Consider the following 26,467-nt stretch of genomic DNA (forward strand, 5'->3'; position numbering starts at 1 on the left):
TACTGGAAGTTGTGAGCGTTTTACGTATCTTGGAAGTTGTATTAGTTCTGACTGTAGTGTGACAGATGAGGTGAATGCACGAATCTGCAAGGCTCGGGCCGCGTTTGCTAACTTGAGACACCTATGGCGTCAGAATGGTTTATCCCTGAATCTGAAGGGACGTGTGTATCAAGCTACAGTACGGGCTGTTTTGTTGTATGGCTGTGAGACTTGGCCTACTCGAGCAGCGGACTTGAGACGTCTTCAGGTGTTCGTTGTCCCAGAACCATAGCTCGTGTGAGTTAGTTTCGGCGAATCCGTAATGAGGCAGTTAGAAAGCGCGTTGTCGGTTGTGTAACGGGTACTTCCATTGAAGAATGTGTCCAGCACCAGAAGCTGCGTTGGTTAGGACATGTGTTACGTATACCGAACCATCGTTTGCCGAAGAGTGTGCTGTTTTCCTTCCCCAAGTCAGAGTGGCGTAAACAGAGAGGTGGGCAGCCCTTGGCCTAGCAGAGGATAATGAAGGAGATGACGAAACGCTTGGGTGCTGTCGGTGCTACTCGCCTTCCAGGATGGGGACCGCGTGATCCTCACTGTGCCTGGTTGGAGACACTACAAGATATGGTTGCCAACCGATGTCAGTGGCGTTCTTGTTGTCAGTTTCTGTCCAGATTGCCTGAGTGAATGTCTGGAGGTGTAGGCACCTCGGAATGATTGTGTTAAGCTAGCACTAAGTCCCTCCCCATCCACCTTTATTCTTTTCTTTACAATAAGGCTTTCAACTAAGTCATGGTTGTACGGCAGTGAAGCATCAGTGTTGAACACTGATGTCACGCTGTCGATGGTGATGATGATGATGATTCCAGAAGCCCGAGTTCTTACTCTGTAGTTTGTATCATATACCAGTGTCAAATATTTATCTTTATCAGTTTTTTTCAGACTGCTGGGTGAGAATGAATCCGCCACATAACCTGGAGGGAATTACACTATCTTTTTTGCTTTCAGTAAATAAACTTTGCGACTCAGCTAACTCTGTTCATAGTTATTGTTTATCACCACTCATGCGCGACACACGTCGAATTGGGCTGTACTTGTTGATACTTCCCGATTTTGGTTTAACTATCGTCACCTGTCCAACACACTAGCTATTTACCGGCATATCAAAAGGCTGGGTATCCCAGACAGGTTTGTCCCCTTCAATGCACTATTAGTCTGTTTTATAGTCGGATAATTTTGATGCTGTCTGATGATGCTAGTTGTAGCCCTAGGAATCCCAGACCAGGTAAGTTCCGCATTTCCTTGGTCATTTGTTTCTCTATGCCTCTCCCCCAAAAGCTCAAATATTCAACAACCCTTACAATCCAATCAATTTGTATGGAGAATCAATTGAGGTAGATTATCGAGGCTATGAAGTCACGGTTGAGAACTTCATTCGAGTACTTACTGGTCGGCTTCCACCTTCCACACCTACTTCGAAACGGTTGAATACGGATGAGCATAGCAATATTTTGATCTACATGACAGGTACTAGTTTCGTCGCACTTCAGTTATTTTCAGGTCACGGTGGTGATGGTTTTCTAAAATTTCAAGATGAAAATGAATTGTCCAGTAATGAAATGGCTGATGTCGTGGAGCAAATGTGGCAAAAGAAACGGTCAGTACTTTTTTGTTGTTGGGTGCCTTCTACTGATGATGAGCGCTACTCCGCAAATCGGGACAGCTGAAATCTCGAATACGTCACCTTCATGCTGACCGCGGTTACGCGCATCCATATTCTCAGGTTTAACTCAGTACTCTTCATTCGGAAGGGCAGCACGTCTATGTGCACTGATACGTGCACTGGATAGTGCCATACCGTGGTGTTCGTCTACCCGACCGAAATTAAAATTCTCGTTTGGGAGTCGATAAGCAAAGCCAACTCGCAAGGAACCCTAGTGACCACCAGGTGCTTTTCTCTCACCTTCCTATCGCTCCGACGAACCTTGGCATAAGACTCTGTTATCACTTCGAAAATTTTGGGCTTCTAATCAATGTCCCTTGGTGGACACTATCAAAGTCGAATTATTTGAGGGTAAATGCCAGTTGATACTAAGCTCGAGTATGCTCCTGCTTGTAAGCAGTTCTACTTTAGACGGTCCGCGTTTGTGAACGCGAGATATATTAGACTACTTCGGGATTGTTTTGATTATACCCAAATATCTGACTACGCAATCCTTTGCTTAACAGCAACTTTTCTAGGAACGTGTTCTCTCTGATGATGCATCGGATCTCTGCCGCTCACAACCGTCCAAAACTGGTGCAGAGAGTCGGTCAGTTTCCGTTGCACTGACGGTGTTCGTTGGTGACCTGAGAGAATGCAATGATAATTTTATAGTTTACAGACGTCTGTTTCAGTGTGATGTATTTCTGCCTGCAAAATTCCAGCTGATGCGAAGATCAAGAACTAAAATAACTACTGAGCGTTCGGTTTCATAAATCCACAGAGCGTGAAACTGGAACCTCTTCACGGAAATGTGCCACATTTTGATTAATCGACAATCGACTTAGTGTAAAGTGTGATAGTTGTTGAACTAGTGGTTCGCCTGCGTAATTTTTAGGAAAACACGACAGACTATATCTATGGCAAACCAAACTCGTTCTACGATAGTATGAACTGGAGTGAGTGGTAATTCACACTAACTGGAAATTCTTCTAGCTGAATAGGTGTCGTTTCTCCTAAGAGGTCATTTTTTCTTGTGCCTCCGTGTTTAATGTCCTTTGTTTGGCTTTATAAAGATTTCCACCTGCAGATTTTGCTGACAAGGCTACTGGAGATTCAGGTAACTTTTCTGAGAAGTTCAACTATGTTACCATTCTCACAACCCCGGACAAACCGGATGACTTCAGTAATATTTGTCGGGTGAACATGGTATAAAGGGACGAATAACCTGAAATTTGAGATTCTCAAGCTCAATCACAGTCGTATTGAAGAGGGGGTCGTCGGAGAGGAGTGTCGTCATTAGATGCAATTTCAAAGGCTCATGCTCAAACTCCTATGCATCAATACTGAATCAATTGCTTCCCTTATCATGTAGTGATTGCAGAAGTGCGTCCTCTGTCCGCTCCTAAATCAGTAATGTTCACAGCTTAGACATTCGTTTGTTTCCCATGTAAATGATTTTGGCAGCGACGATTTATGTCCACTGGCCTAAGGACTCAGAGTGTAAAAAGAAGGATACTTGTATTCGAATCAGAACGGTAGTTGCGGAATTACGAATAAAATTAAGGTTAATGAGCGATCTGAATTCTCCTTTCTGGAAAGTCTTGGAAAGAATCTGTGGATTGGTTACTGGACTCGTACTTCGGGCGTACTGAATACCGATGATTCTTCCAGTTTGCGTCTAGTCTTGTCCGTGGAACTTGTTCACTTGACACCTTTTTGAACCAGTGATCTATAGCTGTTTTTAGTCCATTGGAAAATGCCTGTAACCAATAGATAAGTAATCGTTTCAGGTTTATTGACCAACGACAAATACACCAATTGTTTACCAAATGACGACTAGGTCGATTCCAGGCATTTTCAGGTGACATGATCCGAATTTTATCTCGCCGTATGCAGAACCTTTAAGTTTGTGTCTTTTACTCCTCACCCTGGCTCTTCTAGATTAGGCACTTGATATTGGGTGATGTCACTCGTTTCCACCTGGTGTATTTTCTCGCCAGCGCAGCTGCGTTCAGTTTCACGGTTAGGCCATGCCCGAGCCGAAATTGCGCAACCACCTCACTTCTTCACAAACTGGTCTTGTCTCACCTTTTATTTCATCCCTACGGATTCGAACTATCGGAATGACCCGAAATGAGTGTAAACGTGGGTAAAGATGGCTATATCACATGGTCAGTGCATCATGTATATCCTTCTTCCCTCATACTTGTGACGGGTTGTACACCTGGAATAGCACTACAATGCCTTTTCGCAGGCACTTTATAGAGCCAACTGATGCGGTGTGCCAACCGTTTAGTCCGTCAATCGACTGAAATTTCTCACCGTCGGTTTTTCTTGTTCTCAGTCCATATTTGTTTTACCCGGTGCTCATATTACTCTCGTTGCAGTTCCATTTTGGTTTCTGTCAATCAGAACATCAGCTCGTCTTTAACTCTTGATCAAAAAACTGTGGTATTGTCAGATATTTTTAAGTCGTTCCTCAACGAACTGATCCGCTACTTCAATGCACCGGCTTATTGCCTGCTCTAGGCTTCGTACAGTTTTAATGTCATCTAGGATACGTATTAGTCAGCGCTTTTCATGCAACAGCAACGCGTCGGTGTTAACACTAGTAGCACAGAATGTCAGGTGTTTGTACCTGCACACCCTCGCGCTCATCGATGGAGACTGAATGTTTTGATGCTAAGAGCAGTGATTGATTTTTGTGCCGCACATGCTGAGTCGTTGTCCACCAGAGGTGCGCCTTTTTTGCTACCGAATGCAAATTGATATGAACGAAGAGACTGACGACGGGTGATATGACAAAAGGGTGTTTAGACTATCACTATAAGTCTAAGTATACTCTAAAAGATGGTTTGTATGATCTGGTGGCATTACAAGAGGCAGATTTAAGCTGGTGACTTGTCGAACATTCTTGATCCGGTAGCGTTTTTCGGGTAATCTGCGTGACAGTCGTATGAGTATCACATCAATAATTACTTCTTGGAGTGTTCGAAGCGCCTTTTGGTGATGCACAACGGATTGAAGTTCCACGATCTGTTGATGATGGTAGGTGAGCCAGATGAGGTTTCAGGCAATGTGATCTAACACCAGCCTCAAAAGAACGGCGTGAAAAGTGGTGAGCCGTTGCATATAGATGTGTATCATTTGTAATTCAAGAAAAGTTTCGTCTGACCAGCTATGATCATAAAATTGGTATATTGATCACTCACTCTAAGATAAATTACTATTGTTGATAGAATTTGGGACAGAATTTAGCGATATATTTCCAAGCTATTTGCTACGCCTTAGCCTTGGTACAATATAAAAATATTAAGCTTGACTCATGGGAAATCTAGCCTATTGTGTCCATGAATACGTATTGTGTGTGTGTGGTTATCTCGGATTTGCAATGCTAGGTCATCTCTTTTTCACCTGGTCCCCCAACTAGTCAGCCACTAGGAAGTATGGGAGGTAACTTGTTTTTTTATGTTCCATCCACATCGGTTATTCTTTCACAGTTATCTACTTTAATGTGTTCAGGTATCACGAAATACTGTTCATTGTGGATACTTGTCAAGCGGAGTCAATGGGAAAGCTCATTTACTCACCCAACGTTGTCACCGTCGGCAGTAGTGCAATCGGTGAAGATTCCCTCTCAGTGAGTTTGTTTTTATACCTTTCCATGATCTGCGTAACCGTGGTCCAGTGTTGACGGTCAGTCTCCCGATTTTTTGTCATTGTTTGACGAATGAACTGGTAATCCTGTATGTCCAGTTTTGTCTCTTAATGGGATCCGATTCTGAACCATAGGTTCTATGCGCAGCTGAGGATATCATTTTTGGATTCGCCCATGAGGTCTCGTTACCTATGTAGACAGCCCTAGTCATCACCCAGAATGGTACGGTTGTCCAACGTGTAGGAGCTACGCCAAGAGGATAGTTTAGTCGGCTCGTTCAGAATTACGGAATATACGGAGGCCAGTTGTCGGTATCAATTAAGCCGGATTTGTTTTTTAACCTCTGTTTATTTATCGTGACATCAGGGAAACCTGCAGATCACAAATCAGTACTAACTTGTATTGAACACATTACCATTTTCAACGTTTCCAACTGAAATAGACCGATGTAATTATACCACGTGACCAACTCCGCACACAACCGTATTAAGAGACGCTAAGGTCTTTTTGTTATTTTTTGTTACTATATTACTCCTGTGCTTACAATACGTGAAACTGCTGATTGTAGTGCCATTCGAGAAAGACGGCATCACTTATTCGCACAGGTCGGTAGGCCGATAGGAGATCGGCAGCGTAGCTAAGTATGACATCACTTACGGTCTGTCGCACACCTTTTGGTCTGCGCAAAATTGAAGCCTACATACCATTCGAGATAGTCGCCAGTCTCGCCTTTCAGCTGTACCAGACGGCGATTATCCTGGTAGTAGAGATGCGTACCCACGTACCCAGTGATATGGATTCAATATCAGATGACTGTAGTCACCCTGAGTCACTTTCATGTATACGTGATGTGCAGCCAGAATTAACAAACTGGCTTTGAAGATTACCATTAAGAAGAGCTCGACGAGTTGCCAACATACAGCCCTTGCCGGTAACATCTGATTCATTGCCTATATTCCACCTTGTCGTTTACCTATATGACAGCCACATCTCAAGAGCGTGTGCATGGATATCTGTGATTTCGAACAGCTATGGTGAACTTGTAGTTGCGCATTCAGGAAGGAAACTACTCACAAGGTTGCTGAAAAACTCTTCGGCGGAGAGTTTTCAGCAGTTAGTAGTTTTCTTCATGAAAATATGCTGCGATATCTTGAATATCGTGCCAACTGAAACATGAGGTGGCATGTGTGCAGCACATTCAGTTGTAGAACATCATAACTGAGAAATTCAGTTGAGTCTCTCGTGTAAACCAAATTGATTTGCAAATGAGTGTATTTCTCGAGAGCATTCAGGATGTTCTACCAGTCAATTAATTAAATCTAAATTGATGCATTTCTAAAACTCATTCCTGGCAAATTTATCACCAAATGCTGATATCCTTGGTTGTAAATGATGAATCAGCGTTGAAAAATCAAGATCAAAGCGGCAAAAGGGCCTACTTGTGTGACCAACACGATTAAACCGACAATTCTTTCGGCCAAGGCTAATACGAGAATAGCGTAGCACTCGAGTAGTCCATAAACCAGTGGATCGCATTTGTCCATGCTTTATTCGATTCTTAGTTGGATACCAGACAAGGCGTAACGGAGATAGCTTCTTCATTGATATTCAGCTGCTCCACTTTGCCTGCGTTGAGTCAACTGACGGTATTCTCGTCATTTCAAGTGAGAGAAATAAACACGCGGTTTATTGTATAACTGTAATTTAATGGTCACAGTTCAGTAACTTATTTTACACTTCCACGTGGCTCCGTGTGCGAACTTGATCGACTTAATTTCATTTATTGTGAAAATAAACCAGATGTGGAGAATCATAGGCTGTACTCGTTTTTGTTTTTGTGAAACTTAGACATGCAAAGTATTTTGAGTGATTTACTTCCAGCCTGCACACGTAGAGTGATTGGAGATTGTCCTCATCGGTGCTGTTGTCATTTCGAATTCTGCTGGAAGTTTTAAACTGAGTCCCACAGTGATCTGGTGGTTGACTGGAGCCTGATTCCCATTGTTTAACTGCGGTAATAAACTACCGCCACTGTCGGACTATTCTCCAGCATATACACAATTTTTCTGGTGATAATGCCACTTTGTCGCACATTCATATAAAGAATATATGATTTTCGAATATACACTCATTTGCAAACCAATGTGGTTTTTCGACAGACTCGCCTGGAACCCAGCTGAATCTCTCGTTTGTGATGTTTGCAGGCAACTGAATGTGCCGCACCAGGTCGCCTCATGTTTCAGTCGCTACGATATTCTAGGTATCGCGATACATGTATACATTTGTGATGCACTACTCATACGTAGGACATAAGGTAAACAAGTAGAACATAAGGGGACTGCGCCTACCTGATGAGCCCCAAAATGGGCGAAACCGGTCGTGGGCTGTCGACGGATTTTCAGCAATTTTATTAGCAGTACATTACATTCTCGTCGAGTTAAATATCAGTTCAATTCAATCAACTCAATTTATCAGCTACAAACCGTGTGCCATAGTCACATTGGTTCCAGCTGCTACAGTTCTGATCACCGAAAAACAGGAAAGTGAAATACAAAGCAAAGTCTTGTAGGCAAAGACATACTCAGTTTGTTCGGAAATCAGGCAGCTACGCATTGAAGGCGATAGCTCTGATGCACGAGCGCCAGTGACCGCGCGATTCCGTCATTTCCGACAATGTCAATAACCACTAGTGATTTGAGTACCGGGGTCCCCATCCAGGGAGGTGGCAGTGATCCACCTGACTGGTTAGTGTTTTAGTACTTCGTTGCCAGGTCATACACCGTTCACCTCTCGGTCGCTTCCAAGTGGAAGCGACCAACCCTGGTGACAAGAGCAGACTATCTGGCATGCGGAGTACATGACCCAACCAGCGCAACCTATGAAGCGTGAGTAATTCATCTGTCGCGGGAGAGTTCCTTCTTCTCAAGACCATTTGGCGTACCTAAGCATTACTAATGTGATGTCCCCACCAAACCTGACTAATGCTTCGGAGGCACTGATGATCAAACACTGACATCTTCCGTATGCCCTCTGTAAAATCGCGAAATTAATATTATCACGGGCAGATCATAGCTTTACCAGTGATGTTTCTACTCCGTTCTTAACCGGCGAATAGTATTCAGCATACCTTTGTCCGTGTTTGTCGTCGAACTTGAAAATTAAGTTCTTTAGCTGTTCATCGTGATAAGACAAACTGCTATTTTGATGCCCTCCAACTCATCTTCTGAGACTTTGAAATATATTACCGGTTAGGTTTCTCTGAACCACAGTGTCGCATGAACGTATCTGACATATCAATTCTCCCCCTGAGTTCCCTCACCATTTTCAAGCTATCCGTTTTCTTGAAGGAAACGATTCAAGGTTGCTGCAGGCTTTTCGGTGGACGATTTAGCTGGGATTCAGTTGAGTATCGAGTTGCGGCCAAATTGGTGTGTAAATGAGCTTATTTCGCGAAGCTATTCGTTGTTCGTTTTAATAGGTTCATCATATATTCGTTGTTCACAAATTTCTGTAAAGACTGAGTGAGTAGTTCTTATCGGAGAGTCTTAGAAAACAACACAGCGTGCGGTTACGAGTAATGTAGTAGACGCTTTGTCAACCGACTGGTGGTCACATCTACGATTGGTAACGGGGTGTAGAATGGATAAAATGTCTGGACAACTACGTCAACTGCTTCATGTGAACACAAGTTGATGCGGCTCGTGCAACCGTCTTTGTCTGCAACTGGCGGTGGACCCGTTTGTCATTATAACCTGATCACCGGTGAATCAGTGCCGTTAGTTTATAGCAATTAATACTGTGCAGGGGTGTCTCACCTAGTTACTCGGGTCGTTTTCCATAAAATCCGGTTTTGCTTTATTCCATAGACTGCACCACTAACTCTGAACGATCACTTTTAAAAATGTCCTTTCCGATTCTGCATTCATGCACTGCTGCAACCAGTTAATCAGAATCTCTTAGTACATGCTTTTCTTCCCCACTTTCACCGGAGAATTCTCGGAAACAATTTCAGTTTGTATACTTTTTACCGTGTAGCTCCACGTTGATAAGGACATTGGAGTCTTCATGTCTGATCGGTATTCGTATCACGCATCCGAATTTTTGAAAGGCATCACACCGGAGAGCAAACAAACCATGGACCAATTCGTAAGTCACCGGCATAACATTCATTCCAATAAATGCAATTCTTGGAGCATTGTTTACAGAGTTGACTTTCTTTGAGTGCAAATTCTGACCGGCTTTAAAGACTCGCTTATAATTTACTCTTACTGAAACTCGCATGGGATATTTTCAAACAAAATCAGGACCTTCAGTGTCTCATTTATGGACTTTTATTACTTCGTTCAAAAAACTTCTTACAGAAACAGTTTAGGTCAGTATGGGGCCCAAACTCCTTGAATGTTCTGGTTAGCGATGTAGTTCCTAAGTTCTGACAACGAGTGGAGCAAATTACCTCTTCATAAGGGACTCTTCTGTCTTATGGAACGGGATTCATTTCCTCCTCGTTGGGTTGCAGACTATCGCTTACGTTTGCTTTATTTATTGTGATTATCTCTTGCGGGAAGATGACTAGTTTTCAGTGGCCTGTAACAGTTTCAAACCAAAACATTCCCCGATTACGTGATGGTTGACACTGACCTCTTCTCTTCAGATTTGCGGAGTGATTACCGGGCAGTTCATTGTCAAACGGCTACCTTAATTTCCCTTAATCTTTACTTGACCTCTCTTAGCTACTGGATTCATGTACATATATGTGCTGTTAATTCCTTGAGAACCACTCACAATTAACGGTACTTATTTGCTATCTCGTTATACTAATGACTTAACTGATGTCATCGATTACAATGGTCCGGTTTTAGCTTTGCTCGTATGGTGACCCAGTTGTGATTCCAATCAACCGTAGATTCAGGCATTCGATACCAGCTTGGATGATACCGATATGCTTCTAGATGGTCATCCAAGCGGCTTCGTCAGACGGAGGGGGTGGTACTGGCTTTTGGTTGAAGGTGGCCAAACCACCGGAGTTGGCGGTGTTGAATAAGATCATAAATCCCAAACTAATTGCACCGTATTCAATGCCAATAAATCGAGTAGATTAATCATTGTATGTGGCGTAGATTGTGGGCTATTGAAGCCTGTAGATCTAACTGGATGAATAAATCCACGGTTTTGGTACAGCAAAACATCCATCCAGTATCTTTTATTGAGAATGCCTGGGTCAACCAGACCCAGGTAAAACGAAACCTAGCAAAAAAACCGTCTTATATATTGTATGGTCATGTATGAAGCGCCCGGTGAATTTGCACGTGCTTGCTTGAGGCCGACGGCACAGCAGGCAGACAGTGCATTCCAAGGACCCGATTTCCCCAGGTAACCACGCTGGCTATGTGTTTGAAATGTGAGAATTTCGACACCACTTATATTGGGTGATCGAGCAGGCAAATAAAAATGCGTCCTTTGTGTGACGCGCGTCCTTTTCGTCCCGAATCAATCAAACACCGGAAAGGCTTGTTTCTTGCCCTACAGTTACAAAGAACTATGCCGTTTTATTCGAACAGCCCAAAATGGCCAGTCGATTCACACAGACCGGCGCTATGCAGATGCTTTGGTGACACAATCCGCATTTAACCATGGCAATGAAGTTTGGTTCATTTCTAGTAAAGGCTGATTGTGCACCAAAGGATGGCGCGACTGCTTTGGCAACTCGCAGATGTGATTCTTTCACCCGAAACACTTGAATGCTAAGCTCAAAGCAGTAGGTGCCAGTTGATCTATGTTCCCTCTGTTTGCACTTCTGAGAAATGTTCCCATGATGATAAAAACAGTTGGATAAGAAATCCCGAGTTAAAAAGTACCGCTTGATACTCTATCCCCTCATTTCGGTGGTTTTGCGGGCGAGATGGTTTAAGTGGTTAGAGCGCGAATTTACTGACTGAAAGGTCCTTGGTTCGAACCCGACCTCTGCCTTTCGACTTCTCCCGTCCAGGCTTGTGCAGCCTGACAGTATTCCAGCCCTCATGCTTCCTTCGGGTGGCATGGCAGTTAGGCATTGAAAGGGCGTTACAGCCGAACGATTATGGTTAGAGTGTACCATCCACACCAAGAGCATAGAGTTATCTGCTATCCAACCTCTCGTCCCCTGAGCAATGCTCAGTTCCACTCACTGAGCCAATGTTGCCTATGTGGGTGAATATAGCTCACGAAACCAAACAATTTTGGAGCTGCGCTTGTTCGCTCAATAATGGCGCCTTACTGACAGAAAGCCGGAGTTTGTTTCCATTCCGATTTTTTTTCGTGGTTCTTACTGAGGCTTTCCGTCGGTCGGCTTTGGGTCATCCTTATTCTATGACCATTTATGAATATGCTCGACATTCCGTTCTGGGTCGAACCTACTGCAGGTCACAGAGTAATTGTCTTGTCTATATGGTAAAATGCAAAATCTGGTTCTCCTAATCTATACAAGTGACAGTTGTCATTTCAGACAGTTTGGTTGACCAGAACGACCTTTAGAAAGCACTGTATACTTAAGTGGATTTTTAAACAAACTTACGCTAATCTGGGGCCTTCGATGGCATAAGTTAGACCTAAAGGAATTCCTTCTCCCCTATGAAAATTGCTCCCCAGGAAGAAACCGTTATGTCTAGTCTTTTAATGAACGATTCGAGAGGATACTCGACCTCAGGCATTTTTAAGCGACCACACGTCCGAAGATTTTACTTTCAACTGAGAGTAGAATGCTCGGATAAACATGACTGGCAAAAATGGATGCGATCAAGTTGTCGGTTGGAGGCCCATTGGAATTCTGTCCCGTAATTATTATAAATATGACTGCCCTGCGTATTCAAGGTATGCAGTTGAATAATCATGGGGTTTACTAAACACCCGGATAGCTAGAGAGGGCGTATTTTCCTGCCCGGTGCATTGTCTGAGTGAGCAGAATGAGCGATGCGGGCACTACTGTTTCACATCAGTTGTTATAACAATTCCTCACCGTATACTCAGACGCGTCCTCAGGTTGTGAAGTAATACAAATTCTGTGGAATGATCTCTTTTCGGGTATACTGCTAGCTTATATAAACTTACAAAATAGTTTTCTGTCAAAGAAGCCAAACATGACAATAAATTCTGAGAAGCAAACTGTAATGGATTAGTGCTCCAGGACTATACGCAAGATGAGTATATGATTGACACAACCCTTGCAATAACGGAAACTCCTTTGCTTCGACTCTGTGCGACTGTTTCACGGCTGGAAAGTGGCTAAGATGTAGATCGGCGAATGGTCGGGCGGCTCTACCAATCGAACTTATGTCCATATAATTCTTCCACGGCTGAACTGTCTTTTTTTTCAAGCTTCTTCTCAAGAGACGGGTCTTTCTGTTAGTCAGAAACACCTGATATAGAGCAGAATAATGCATACGCTGTCCGGAGCAAAGCTGACAGATGCAATCTGAAAGACTATCTAAGGAGCTTTCGTTTCTTACTTTTATGATAATCTGAGTCGTTCTAATGGTGGACTTCAAGAGACACAGTAGTGAGTGCTGTTCACCTGCTTCTGTTGCGGGCTGTTTGGGCGGGAGAATGAAGTGTCCGACCTATCTTGCTACCCTTGAAAGGAAGAAGGCCCTTGCTGTGGAGTTTAGTGAGTGCCACCTGCTTCTGTTGCGGGCTGTTTGGGCGGGAGAATGAAGTGTCCGACCTATCTTGCTACCCTTGAAAGGAAGAAGGCCGGCCCTGTGGAGTTATTTATTCGGAAATGCCAACTGACCGGTTACAGACCATTGAACAGGGAAGCAAAACACTAATCTCCATCTTAGTTCCAAAAACTGGACACAGATCTTCTCCCGAACGAGTCTTCCTAGAGATTCGATGCCTCCACCCATTCGTTGGTCAACTCCAAGCAAATGTTCCACAGTGGTCCCACGAATTCCGCAACAGAATTCCATTTTTCAATCGACCCAAAGTGAAATTCTACGAACGACACATACTACTCGGGTGCCTCCCGATCAGTAGTATCACCGTTACACACCTCCACCCCTTAAAGCTCGTTCGTATGCCATCGATTTTCATTTACCTCCGTCAGGTCGGCTTCGGCAGCCGGTCACTTCAGGTGTATCATGCCACTTGCGAAGCTGCGTCCCATTCATTACTTTAGATCCCCGACCATCTTGAATGGTATAGACGTTCCCCCGGCGGTCGGTGACTACAAACGGTCCTTGCCATCGACTGCCCAGCTTCCGCGACCCCAGTCCACTCCTTCCAGGATTCTGGTGATCCTTCCACTTGACCTTCGTGCCTATGGGGAACGTTCGGACCTTTCTACTTGCCGTTTTCTGCCTAGCCCTTTCCTGAACGGCGGTCAAATTTTCTCGAGCTCTCTTTCTTTCTTCCTCTAGCTCCTCCGGAGACAACCCAATTTCTTGATCAACCGGAAGGCGCGGATGTCGACCGTACATTAACATAAACGGGGACTTGCCTGTGGTTGACTGCGTGGAAGCACGATGAGCTAACAACACCATCGGCAAGTTCATTTCCCAGTCACCTCCTTTGGCCGCAAGCCACTCCTTGATCGTTCGGTTGTTACGTTCGGTCAGGCCATTTGTTTGCGGGTGGTATGGTGCCGTCCTTAGCCGTCTGATACCCAGCTTCTGCAAGCAATTACGAAACTCTTCGCTCTCGAAGCAAGGCCCCTGATCGGTTAGGATCATTTTTGGCACCCCATGGTTGGCCACAATGTGATGCATTACCACTCCGCTGATCGTCGTCGCCCGCTGATTCGGCACGGCTGCCGCCTCAATCCATCGCGACAGGTGTTCTGTCATCATCACGATGTATTGGTTCCCACTGGTTGTCACCGGAAAGGGGCCCATGACGTCAACTGACCACAACTCGCCGATTTCTGAGACAGGAATGGGTTCCATGGGATGGGTTGCCCCTGTCGTATCCGCTTTCATTAGTTGACAACGCTTACAGGACACCACATAATCCATCACCTCACTTCTCATCCCGGGCCAGTAGGCCCTCTGCCGAAGTAGGTCGTATGTCTTGGTGCACCCTGTATGTGCCATCTCATGGCATTCAACGATGAGATTCCGTCTCAAGACGCGAGGTATCACGGGCAGCACAACATCTGAATCAGTGGCGTTCCAGGAAATTATGCCAGCTTCATTCAGCCTCAGCCGATCAAAGTGACTCTGGAACGCTTCTAATTCCTTGTCTCCCTCTCCGTTCTCAATGTTCCTTCCATCCAACAAGGCGGCTGCAACCTTTTGTAACACCGGATCCTGCCGTTGGAGTTGCACCAACTTTCCGGGATCCAGTTCGACGACGAGGCCATTGGCTCTAATCATGATCTTGGGGACCTCATCTTCAGCCTCTGGCCTTGACAGCCAATCAGCTAGGTGGTTCTCCTTCCCCGGCACGTGCTGGATTGTGAAGTCGTACTCTTGCAACCGGAGTGCCCAGCGTGCGAGCTTCCCGCGAGGATCTCTGGTGGTCCTGATCCACTCCAGGGGTTTGTGATCGGTTTCGACATGAAACCTTTGCCCAAGCAGATATGGTCTCCACTTATCCAGGGCCCAGACGATCGCTAAACATTCCTTCTCAATGGTGGAGTACTTCTGTTCAGCGTTAGTCAGGACGCGACTGGCATATTCGATAACTCCATTCCTCTGCTTTAGGACTGCGCCGATACCGCGATCACTGGCGTCCGTTGCAACAATGAACATCTCTCCGACCCTGGGAAGTTTGAGGGTCAGTTGCTGATCCGACATCCGCGCTTTGACACGCTCAAAAGCTTCATGTGCTTCTCCGGTCCATTCGAATTTCCGATTTTGACCGAGCAAATCGTACAGTGGCGCAGCGATCGTGTTGAAATCCTTAACGAACCGGCTGTAGTATGCTGCTCGTCCAAGAAACTGCCGTAGAGACCGCTTTGAATTGGGAACAGCACAATCCCTGATCTTTGCCAATTTTTCGGGCAGTGGGCTAACTTCTCCCTGACCCACTTTATGCCCCAGCAGTGTCACCGAACTCCGAGCGAGCTGTGTCTTGGCTTCATTTATCCGCAGGCCAGCCTCCCGGATCCGCTCCAACACAGCCTTCAAGTGAACTACGTGCTCTGGTTCCGAATTGCTGTACACAACGATATCGTCTCCGTACACGGCAACATTCTGGAGTCCCTTGGTTACACGAAGCATCAAGCGCCGGAATGTGAATGGTGCCCCGGACAAACCAAACGGCATTCGTCTAAATTGATATTGGGTGTCCCCAACCGTAAACGCCGTTTTCTCCCGGTCCTCCTCCTTGATAGGTAGTTGCCAATATCCGGAACGCAAGTCGAACACAGTAAAGTATCGGGAGTGCTGGAGGGAATCGAAAATCTCTGCAACCGAAGGCACAGCCACAACCCGATTTACGGTCAGTTCATTCAAGCGCCGGAAATCCACGCAAAATCTGTATTTTCCGTTCGTCTTCCTTACAAGCACAACTGGGGAATTGTACGCACTGTTGGCTTCTTCGATTATACCGTTCTTCAACATCTCCTGAATCTGTCTATGGACCTCCTCCCGTAGATGGAGCGGCAACGGACGGGGGCCATAAGGTCGAAAGCGTTCTGATGACAGAGGAATTTCGTGTTCAATCCACGGGCAGAAGCCAAACGGATCCTCATCGCCCGTAAACAGTTCGGAATATTCCTCAACCACGGCCCGTATTGACGATACATTACAAGACGGAAGTTTTCGGACACACAGCTCCCTCACGACAGTGCCTGGATAACCTTCAAGCTTGATTGCGCCATACTTTGTCACCAGCCTTCCCTGCTTTAGGTCAATCACGGCATCTGTGCCCTTGAGAAAATCAGCTCCCAATATTGTCTGCTCTACGTCTGGGCTGATCAGGAACGCGTGCTGCACGGACTTGTCGCCTAGGCGTATCGAGTGCGTTGACAGTCCGTCAATCTTCAATCGATATCCGCCAACAGCTCTCACGGCTAGCGCGCACGGTCTGTGTTCAGCTTGGTTCCCTCTTTGCCTCAGCGATACGCCTGCTCCGGTATCAATCAAACATAACTCCTTTTTCCCGTCTACCTCGACAATGGCTTGTACGGTAGCTTGTGTCAGTGCGCTAATCGCGACCCACCCAGGAAAAGAGGAGTACTCTAAAGTTTTATTGTGTACAAGCGATCGGTTACGGGGACACTGATTCTTCCAGTGGCCAGGCTTGCCACACATGTAGCACCGGCTGGTTCGAGCGTGCCTCCGCGATTCCGTCTTCACGGCTGCCAGCTGTTCGGTGAGTTGGTCCACCCTGGTCTGCAGTTCCTTCACTGATGCAGCATCCCTGTTCTCCTGCGACTGCAACGTGGCCAGTGGTTCCTGGGGCAGCTCCCGGGCCAGACGCACCAGCTCCTCCACACTCAACTGGCCAGTTGCTCGTGCCAACCGCAACTGGGCACCAAGCGCGGGCTGCACACCTTCGACGAACTGATCCGACAGCAACTGGTGTCGCGACACTCCGTCCAGTGTGGGCAAAGCGCGATCCAACAACTGCTGCAGGCCGGCGAAGAACACGGTCGGGTCAGATCCGGGCGCCATCCTGGCCGTCTTGAACCGCCTCATAGCCTCCTGGCGGTCGGCCGGTGTGTCGAACTCCGCTGCTAGGGCTTCCTTCGCGGCGGCCCAATCCATCTTCTGAGGGCTTCTTCTGGCCACATGCAGGACCGCCTTCGCCCGGCCCTTGAGGAGGGTCTTCAGCGCTGCCAACTTACCCCGGTCGGTCTCCAGCCCGGCACCCTCCGCAAGCTCCTCAAAGTCCTCCAGGAAGGTCCGAACATCCCCATGCTCAAATGGTTGCGGCCACGGGATCCTCATCCTTACCCTGGTCACGGTACCAAATGAAAAGGAAGAAGGCACTTGCTGTGGAGTTATTTATTCGGAAATGCCAACTGACCGGTTACAGACCATTGAACAGGGAAGCAAAACACTAATCTCCATCTTAGTTCCAAAAACTGGACACAGATCTTCTCCCGAACGAGTCTTCCTAGAGATTCGATGCCTCCACCCATTCGTTGGTCAACTCCAAGCAAATGTTCCACAGTGGTCCCACGAATTCCGCAACAGAATTCCATTTTTCAATCGACCCAAAGTGAAATTCTACGAACAACACATACTACTCGCGTGCCTCCCGATCAGTAATATCACCGTTACACTCTTAACTCTCGTTCACCCAATAACTGCTCAGCTGAGTCTCATGAGACAGGCCTCCATACATGAGTAGAGCAAGCACAACTACTTAGGAAAATCAGTGGAATTAGTAGCGTTTCCCGTAGTTTCAGCTTCGGTCATTCAGGGTCGATTGTAGTTGTTTTCGGTCTGGAGTTCTGTCCAACAAGGCATACTAGGAAATCACAAATTCCACTTGGGAAGACACTTCATTCGTTTGTGGGGCGTGGTACCTAGTTTCGCAAAGGCCGTATCATGTGGTAACGTTTTTAGCGCATCCCATATCAATGAGACCTGTATGTCGTCTTATCTATCAGTTTCATAGAACTGGCACCTGAAAGGGATTAAGAGTTTTCGGGAAACCCTGACGAAATGACGTATGTTCTCTTGAAGATACGGGGTTTCGGCATGAAGTAAATTTACTATTCAGTGAAGTGCGCACGCGAGCTCGACCACTACCCTTCATTCTTACATGGCCGGCTTTCGTCAACTGAATATACCCTGTCCAACCGGGTGAATATATAGTCTAGCTGGTGAGCTGTTCGCCTCTCCTTGGAATACTTAGTATGCAGCTGCTCCCTTTGGAAGGTTGAGAACGCCTTTCGGCAACCACTGGTCGACCGTAATTGACAAACCTAAACGACTGGTTGCTTATTGTCATCCGAGTGGTCTGTGCCAGTGCATAGCAATGACTAGAATGTCGCACTTCGGTATTTTTTCAACAGCACACTGTAGTTCATCGTAAAACTTGCCATCCATCGAATCACCAATGATAAGTGTAGAGAGGACAGGTGTTGATAATGGTAATTTAATGGATTCCTCTTTGCAGCGAACCATGCAGATTCTTGGTGGAATGGGTTCTCAGGAAGGAAACTACTGATCCACGTGGGTGTTATTACCAAGCGCTTTTTCATGGGGACGCTGGCAATATGCCTGATTACTACAATACATACCATATGGGGTATCTTCTTCAGGAAACTTCATCAGTCAAAACCTCGTTAGTAGTTTATCAACCTTTGAAAGCAACCAATGTCCACACTAGCTATATGTTTAGCTACAGCTATCTGATTCCAATATACAATGTTCATAGGTCGTAAGATGTTTGGACCCAGCTCGTAGGTTGATCATCGTCCCCGCCTTGTCGTCGCTCACTTCGAACGCTGTAGCGTGAGAATGACTACGTAGTGAGACACTCATTAGGATCCTCAGGAATCTCAGTTTGTCATGGTATTCTCGGTGCAGGGTCAGGTTGATTAAAATGCTTTCTTCCTGCTTGTTGGGATTAAAGAGTGCCAAATCCCTCCGGGAGGGATACCGCGCACGGTCATAATTTGATCTTTTCCTTTGAATCTCCCTTTTTAAAGGTCTTTGCCGCCCGTCTTAGATAGTTGGTATGGTTCCTAGAGGGAGGTTGTGTATCATAAACCTTGACTGCGATCAACGTTTTCCTTTTCAAACCCTTGGTTTTCATTTAGGCATTACCTATTCCTCGTCTATCTTGTAGCTGTCAATTTGTCCGAAACACCAGTGCCTGTCGACAGTTGTTACACGAACCGAGCTTCTACGTCGACCTATTCGCACGGTACCCGTGACCGACTTTTTCGCTAGTGTGAGGCATATTGAAGCAGGACCACATGTCCCTGAACCAACGCCGGATCAGTTGAACGCGACAAGGGCGCTTCCAAAACAACAGTGCGTTGCCAATACTTTATGAAGTGGTTTAGCCTTTGTGACCTGTATTTGTGTGTCTTGACAGGCAGATTTATGGGTCGTTCCTTTGGTTTGGTTGTTCCTGTGCACTCCATCTGTATACCCCTCAGCTTAGTATGTAATCCCCCCACCTGTAAGGCATCAAACATCCTAGTCGCTGATCAGTCTCGATGTGAGAAATCAGCTATCAGGCGCTGGATACTCGTTATGACGGCTGTTAATCCCTAAGTTTTCCCCCTAAGTTCTGAAGACCAAGGATTGGATCCCCATCGTGTAAAACCAGATTGATAACTTAAGTTATCAGTATGGCTGAGTGTGCTAAGAAACCAACTCGTAGGTGACCTTCGAAATCAAACGGGGTTGGCATAACTTTAAACCATTTTTTCTATTGCTTTGTGTGGAGACGCGCCATTGTGACTGCTTACTTTTTTTAATTTCAGAACCTATCTGCCGAAGCGGAACGTTGAGGGTTTTAATTACGTGGACCCATTATCGTTGGAATTGTAGTGAAACTGCACGGTTATCTGCACCTTTTGTGATACCCTCATTTGTACTTTTGTCCCTCCTGTTTTTTCAGTGCGGTATTTATGAATCTCCTACCAGACAGTCACTATTTGCCTGTATTTGACCCATTACGATATTACCCGCACCTGGTCCTTTAATTCTCCGAATGCTGACATATAGTTCATCTTTTCCCACTTCAAACTTTTTTGTCTCCGCGTGGCTACAAATACTTGTGGGTTGGCTATGACGTGTGTAACAAGCTATAGTACGGGCTGTTTTGTTGTATGACTGTGAGAATAGACCTATTCGAGCAGCGGAACTGAGACGTTTTCAGGTGTTCGAGAATCGTTGTCTCAGAACCATAGATCGTGTGGGTTGGCATCAGCGACCCCGTAGTGGGACGATTGGAAAGCGAGATTTCGGTTGTGGGACGGGTACTTCCATTGGAGAATGTGTCCAGCATGAAAAGCTACATTGGTTGGGACATGTGTTGCGTATACCGCACCATCGTTTGCCGAAGAGAGTGCCGTTTTTCATTCCTAACTCAGAGAGGCGGCCAGCTCTTGACCTGGTAGAAGGGTATGGAAGAAAACGCGGAACGTTTGGGTGCTGTCGGTGCTACTCACCTTCCAGGATGGGGACCGTGTGATTCCCACTGCGCCTGGTTGGAGACGCTGTAAGGTATGGCTGCGAACCAATGTCAGTGGCGTTCTTGTTGTCAGTTTCTATCCAGGTTGCCTGAATGAGTGTCTGGAGGTGAAGGCACCTCGGAATGATTGTAGTAGGCTAGCTCTAAGTCCCTTCCCCTCCTTTATCTTTTCCCTCACAATAAGGCTTTCAAATATATTATAGTTGTACGGCAGTGAAGCATCGGTGTTGAACACTGATGTCATGCTGTCGATGGTGTGGACTGGCTTCTTAGTTTGTGAGTAAGGTAAGCTCGATTAACCCATTTTCATCCAGTGACCGACTACTACAAGACCCCTTCGTCAGGAGTTAACTCAATTTAAACTGTGAGGGGCGCATCGTTGTCCACTAACTTCGTTTCTTCAATGAACAGATACTGGTTGAGTTTGATAAATATGAGAAATAAAAGTAATGCATTCTTATTCAATTTTCTAACCGACAAGTTGATAAAAAGAACGCCTTAAGGTTTTTGAAACACTGGTATTCAGATGGCTGCTAACGAAAACCTTGTCCAACTGGAATATGCAAACGCTGATCTCGTATTCGAAGGGCAGGTGTTTTGGGATTAACTGGTCAAAATCACTCAATCCTTTAGCATGTGCTTTACACCCACAAAGTGGAAGGTTATGCTGCTGGACATGCGGTCACTGAACACGTCAATTACAATCCAGGCAAAGACCCTCGAAGTAGTGTAACTTTTTACGTATCTTGGATGTTGTATCAGTTCCGACTATAATGAGACGAATGAAGCGTGTGCGAATACCTGGTGGTCTGGTGGCGTTTACTAAACGGAATGCCCATGGTATCAAACCGGTATATGTCTGAATCTCGCGGGACGTGTATGTCCGCCTACAGTGCGGGCTGCTTTGTTGTACGGCTGTGAGACTTAACCTTTTCGATCAGCGTAACTGAGACACCCTCATTCGTCAACAGTCGTCTCAGAACCGTAGCTGGCGTGGGTTGGTATCGACGACTACTTTATGAGGCAACTAGAAAGCGAGTTTTCGGTTGTGCAATGGCTAGAATGTGTCCAAGACCAGAATCCGCGTATTGCTCATGTTGCATCTTAGTTTGCAGAAGATCTGTTTTTCGTGCTCACTTCATAGAAGTGGTCAACCCTTCACCTAGCTGACGAGTATGGAAGAGATTACGAAGTGTGAGCGCTATTGGTGCAAATAGGCTTCCAGGATGGAAACCGTGTGATTCCCACTGCGCCTGGTTGGAGACGCTGTAAAGTATGGCTACCAACCAAGGTCATTGCTGTTTTTATTGTCATTTTCTAACCAGATAGCCTGAATTTGTGTCCAGAGGTGTAGACACTTCGGAATGATTGTGACGGGCTAGCAGCAATTCCCTTCTATTTGTATTCTTTACTTCACAATAAGACCTTCAAATGAATTATAGTTGCATGGCAGCGAAGCATCAGCGTTGAACACTGATGTTATTCTGTAGATGGTGAGGATGAAATGACTTAGAGGACACTGGTAGTGCGAACGGAGTATGACAGGCTCAATTTCAGCCGCATGACGAACTGAACAGGTCACATGTCAAACTACCCGATTCCGATCAGTCGTTGGCTTTCTTCCAGCGAATCACTTGTTCATCAGGTCCACCTTGCTCAAGTTTCGAGTGTTCGTTATCGTGTCGGCGGATGTGTGAGGAATTATAGAAGCTTTCAACTTTTGTCGAGTTTACGTCGTCAAAAATGCAGGCAGCATTTAGCTTATTCGTGAGTAGTTCTACGATACAGCACTTTCTATCCGCACATTCACCTAATCGGAGAGCATGGAGTAAGATGTCCCGCTTGACTGACACTTTGGGTCATGTCTAACTAGTCCCCTCAGCCCTTATGCTAGTCTCCATTATGGCATGCAACCATGGTTTTACAGCATCCCGCCAGTCATCCACACCAGAGCATCATATATGTGGACTACTAACACTAAATAATTCTTTAGCTGTCTCTTGCCAAACAGTATTCCTCAATGTGAGTCCAAAACGAACGTTCCAGCCAGATTTCCACGGGATTTATCTCAAGAGAAGCCAATTCCAAACACCCCAGAGTCAACAATTCCGTCTCCTGGCGATTAATTTTAGTCGAAAAAATTGAAGTTCGCGATCTCTGGAAATCGGAAAACACGAGAGCTTTTGGCAACATCTTTATTCGACATGGCATGAAATATGGAGCGCAAAACAAAGTTTATGGGATTTGCGAACTGCTTTAACCCTGGTGCCTTAACAACTCAAAGCCGGAGACACTGTGACTCGGTGGTATATAGAAGGCGGTATATAGAAGGTGGTATATAGAAGGTATATAGAAGGCGTAGTTCACATTACGCTAAACATCCTACCTTGTGCCACTTCACGAGTTCATCTACGCGACTTTGTTCAACATTAAGAAGTCGTTTGTCACAAAATCACCACCAATGGCAGCAACACCGGACGAGAGTATTGTTACTTCACTGTCGTACAGTCATGTTAATTTACTTAAAATCAAATCACAAAACGGAAAGAATAAAGAAATTCGGCTGGCAGGAGGACCTAGGGCTAGCCTACAACAAGCATCTCACGTGCCCACACTTCCAACATTCAGCCAGACAGTCTGGATACAAACTGATAACATGAACGCCGCTGACATCACTTAGCCGCCATATTTTCCAGTGTCTGAAGCCAAGCACATGGGGGGGGATCACATCGACCTTTACATGGAAGGCGAACACCACCCATACTTTTCGTAATATCGTTTCATTCTTCCATACCAAAATCCACCCACTTCTAGGCTTCCGACACTTCGAATTAGGTACGGCAAATAGCGCTTTCTCGATAGGCGGAAATTTGGCATGCGTAACACATGGCCCAATCACCTTAGTTGGATGCATTCTTCGAGTGAAATACCGTCTGTTTCACCACAAACCTATCTTCTGATCATCTCACTGCGATTTTACTGGTTCCAGCCATGCTTCTGAGATATCATTGGTCAAAGAGCTGATGATATTTCAGACCTCAGTGACCAAGTTTAACAACCGTACAACCATACAGCCTGCACTGTAGTCCGATACACGCGTCCTCTGACACCCAACGATATGCTTATCTGGTGATACGAGTCGTGGAAATTAGCAAAAGCAATTATGGTCTTCGAGATTCGTGCACTGACTTCGTCTGTCACACCCATCCACGCACACTGACCCAATCTGACTGCCAACTGATCACGGATGCACCAATCAGAAGACACGGTAGTAGACCCAAATGTCGCTGCATTTGACTCGTATTCCATCGATCGTGGAAATCCTTGAGGAATGTCGCCCACGGCAACCGAAACGTCGGATTACGACAACCTATTCCACTACGCTGTTTTGACTTTATAATTAAAAAAATTCCATATCAAGTCCTTTTGTTTTGGGGATAGAACGAGCTGCAAAGTTGAGTGCTCTCCGTTTAGGTATGACCCTTACGAGACATTTTAAGCGACAGAAAATCGGTTCTCGAGAGGGAATGAGATTTACCTAAGGGACAACTGCAGTTCTATGGCCAGTTGAAATTCGGTTTTCGTACTCAGTGCGGCACAGTGGACACAAGTGATTTTGGGTGACAACTGGGGCACTTCAAAAGTTATTTACAGGTGCTTTGATAGTGCCGGTTTAACTTAACAATCAAACCACCCATCCAGATAGCTTCTAGCGAAACGGTCGTCCGCGCACTATCCCAAGAGTTAGGGGTTTGGATTTGTCCACGACCGGAGCATGATTTGTAAATTAATGATATCAGTATCATCAAGTACTCATTAAAATTCCTCACGTCTTTTCTAATGATATGCATCCGTTGATAGTGATGCTGTTTGAACATCGTGCTTAGAATGGCAGGTGAATAAAACCAGTTCGGAGAGCAGAGGGGGGGTGGGGGGTTAATGCAGGGGATACGACCGTTGTCCCTGAAGCGCTTTAGTACAAAACGCCCGCCCTATCCTGTTGGATCTAAGTTTGCGTATTCCACTTTTGACAGTCATTGCAGTTTGTGCCAATTTCCTTGCGAACGGTTACTTCGAATCCTACTCCTTACTATACATTCACTCACCCCTTCCATACCCTTGCACACCTGGCCGTTACAATTGTTGCTCTCCCATCTGTCGACTACCGCCCAATTGCATATAATGGATTGTCTTTCTGCAGATGAAATACTCTCCTATCCTATTTCACGCTGTGACCAAGTTTAACAAGAAGTTTTATGTTTCCACTATTCCGGCCAACAGCCCTCAACTTCCACCATTATACTCCTAATAAAACGTCAACTAATTTTCTGGGTTCTCCATTCCCATTGCACTTCCCATGAGATTCAATAGCACAATTTGTCTTTTCAAATCACCACCGCATCACGTGAACATCCTCAATCCCGGGAAAATAGATCTGCTTCTATTTGCCACTTCAGAACCGCAAAGCCGAAACAATAAGAACCGTTCTGCATTGCCTGTCCGCTCAGCACTTCTATGTCCTGTCTGATTACGCTTTATTCCACATTTCGGTGGCAACGAAAATCATGTGAAAAGCGAACCCAAACAGATCCACACCATCCGGAAGTACATTCGAAAAGCACGAACGATTTCATTGAATTGTCTTTGTTGTGAACGATCACATTTTAATCCCTCGGTACCAAAGTTGTGAGAAAATGAAAAGAGATCGGAAGCAAGAATAAGAAAGTACATTTCAAAAGACCAATCAACTGCACCGTCACCATTTACAGCAAAGTCGGTTCGCTGCTGTAAATAGTTATTTTTGGAAACCTCATTGTACAAATCAACAGCTGATGGCTTCCATGGTGAAAGCTGTGTCTGATTAAATTACGTATATTTTGTCAACCAAAACTACTACGATGCAAAATACGGACCATACGATAAGTAACAGAATCCAGGCGAAATGTCGAAACGGAGAAGCAAAGGGAGAGGCAATGTGCATGTGGGAAGACGAGTTCCAGAGGCGAGTAATCGCACCACAACAATTTGGGTTTCGAATAAGCGGCTCGTCTGAGCTAGTGGGATGCAGTGGTTGTGTATCCAAATCATCTCCATCAAACTGAGATGACCTGGTTGGGATGCCAGTGCGCAATCTGGAGGTAATATAGCGTCGAGCTCTGTAAACCAACAAAGCTGGGATGATGTATTGAATCCCAGAGCCGGCAAATGCACCAGTGAAGCCAACCAAGAAGCCGATGTTATCAGTTGCCAAGGCAATGCAAATGGGTGGCAGTAATACTGCGAAGGGAAGGACCCACCGCAGTACTCGACGAGCAGTCTCAGACTGGAATGGGCGGAACATTGTAAAGAGCGTGGACAAGTTACCCAACAATGTGCAACAAAGAATGGGAAACGTAGAGCTGAGAGCAAACACAGGAAATAAGGAGAGAAAGTAGCCAAAAATCTTCGCCAGAATGTTGGGGATTTTAAACAGTTCACCTGAATCCTCATCAGGAACAAAATTAAGTGTATATACATCTTGTATTTGATCAAAAGCAGCCACAGCGGTTCCGGAAAGCAGCAAGTTAAAGGCTAAGACTGAGAAGAATAAAGGAATAAAAATGCGGAACATGAGGTTTTGTTTGTTCCGAATCGGAGTGACCACACCGGGGATGGAATGGTGGCACATGAACACGTAAACACAAACACCAAACAGATTAGGGAGACCCTGAAGACGAGCGATGACTGGATGAGGAATAACAGCTGGAGCAGCATTCGGAAGCATAAGGTGATATAATGACGGATTCCACGACCGCTTGGTGATTAGAGAAGTCATCGTGTAGTCTCGGCGGATTATTATGGCTCGATCAACCGCCAAACACAGCATTAGGATGAAGGACATCCAACGAATAACCGTGGTAAATATTTGAAGCCAACGTGAGCGTGTCAAATGAATGAACAGAAACGGTAGCATACAAAGGGCAAAACAAGCCTGCAATCGGGGTGAAAAGCAGAAAAGGGGGAAGTTTACAGAAATGACAAAATGGATCGCTCCATTTAAA

General features: G+C 45.6%; 1 protein-coding gene across 1 annotated transcript; it reads left to right on the top strand.

Moving 5' to 3' along the window:
- Window positions 1–501: 501 nt before the first annotated feature.
- T265_06761 (hypothetical protein) lies at window positions 502–20,629 on the top strand (the record flags this gene model as incomplete). The annotated part of the gene is made up of 10 exons (XM_009172114.1): window positions 502–662; window positions 757–856; window positions 1,025–1,167; window positions 1,206–1,264; window positions 1,318–1,636; window positions 5,207–5,324; window positions 9,378–9,488; window positions 19,068–19,255; window positions 20,078–20,348; window positions 20,411–20,629. 10 exons carry the CDS (start codon window positions 502–504, stop codon window positions 20,627–20,629), a joined length of 1,689 nt encoding a protein of 562 aa, XP_009170378.1.
- Between the last annotated feature and the right edge of the window lie 5,838 nt (window positions 20,630–26,467).

The sequence above is a fragment of the Opisthorchis viverrini genome (assembly GCF_000715545.1).
Source record: "Opisthorchis viverrini unplaced genomic scaffold opera_v5_145, whole genome shotgun sequence".
Classification (NCBI taxonomy): Eukaryota; Metazoa; Platyhelminthes; class Trematoda; order Opisthorchiida; family Opisthorchiidae; genus Opisthorchis; species Opisthorchis viverrini.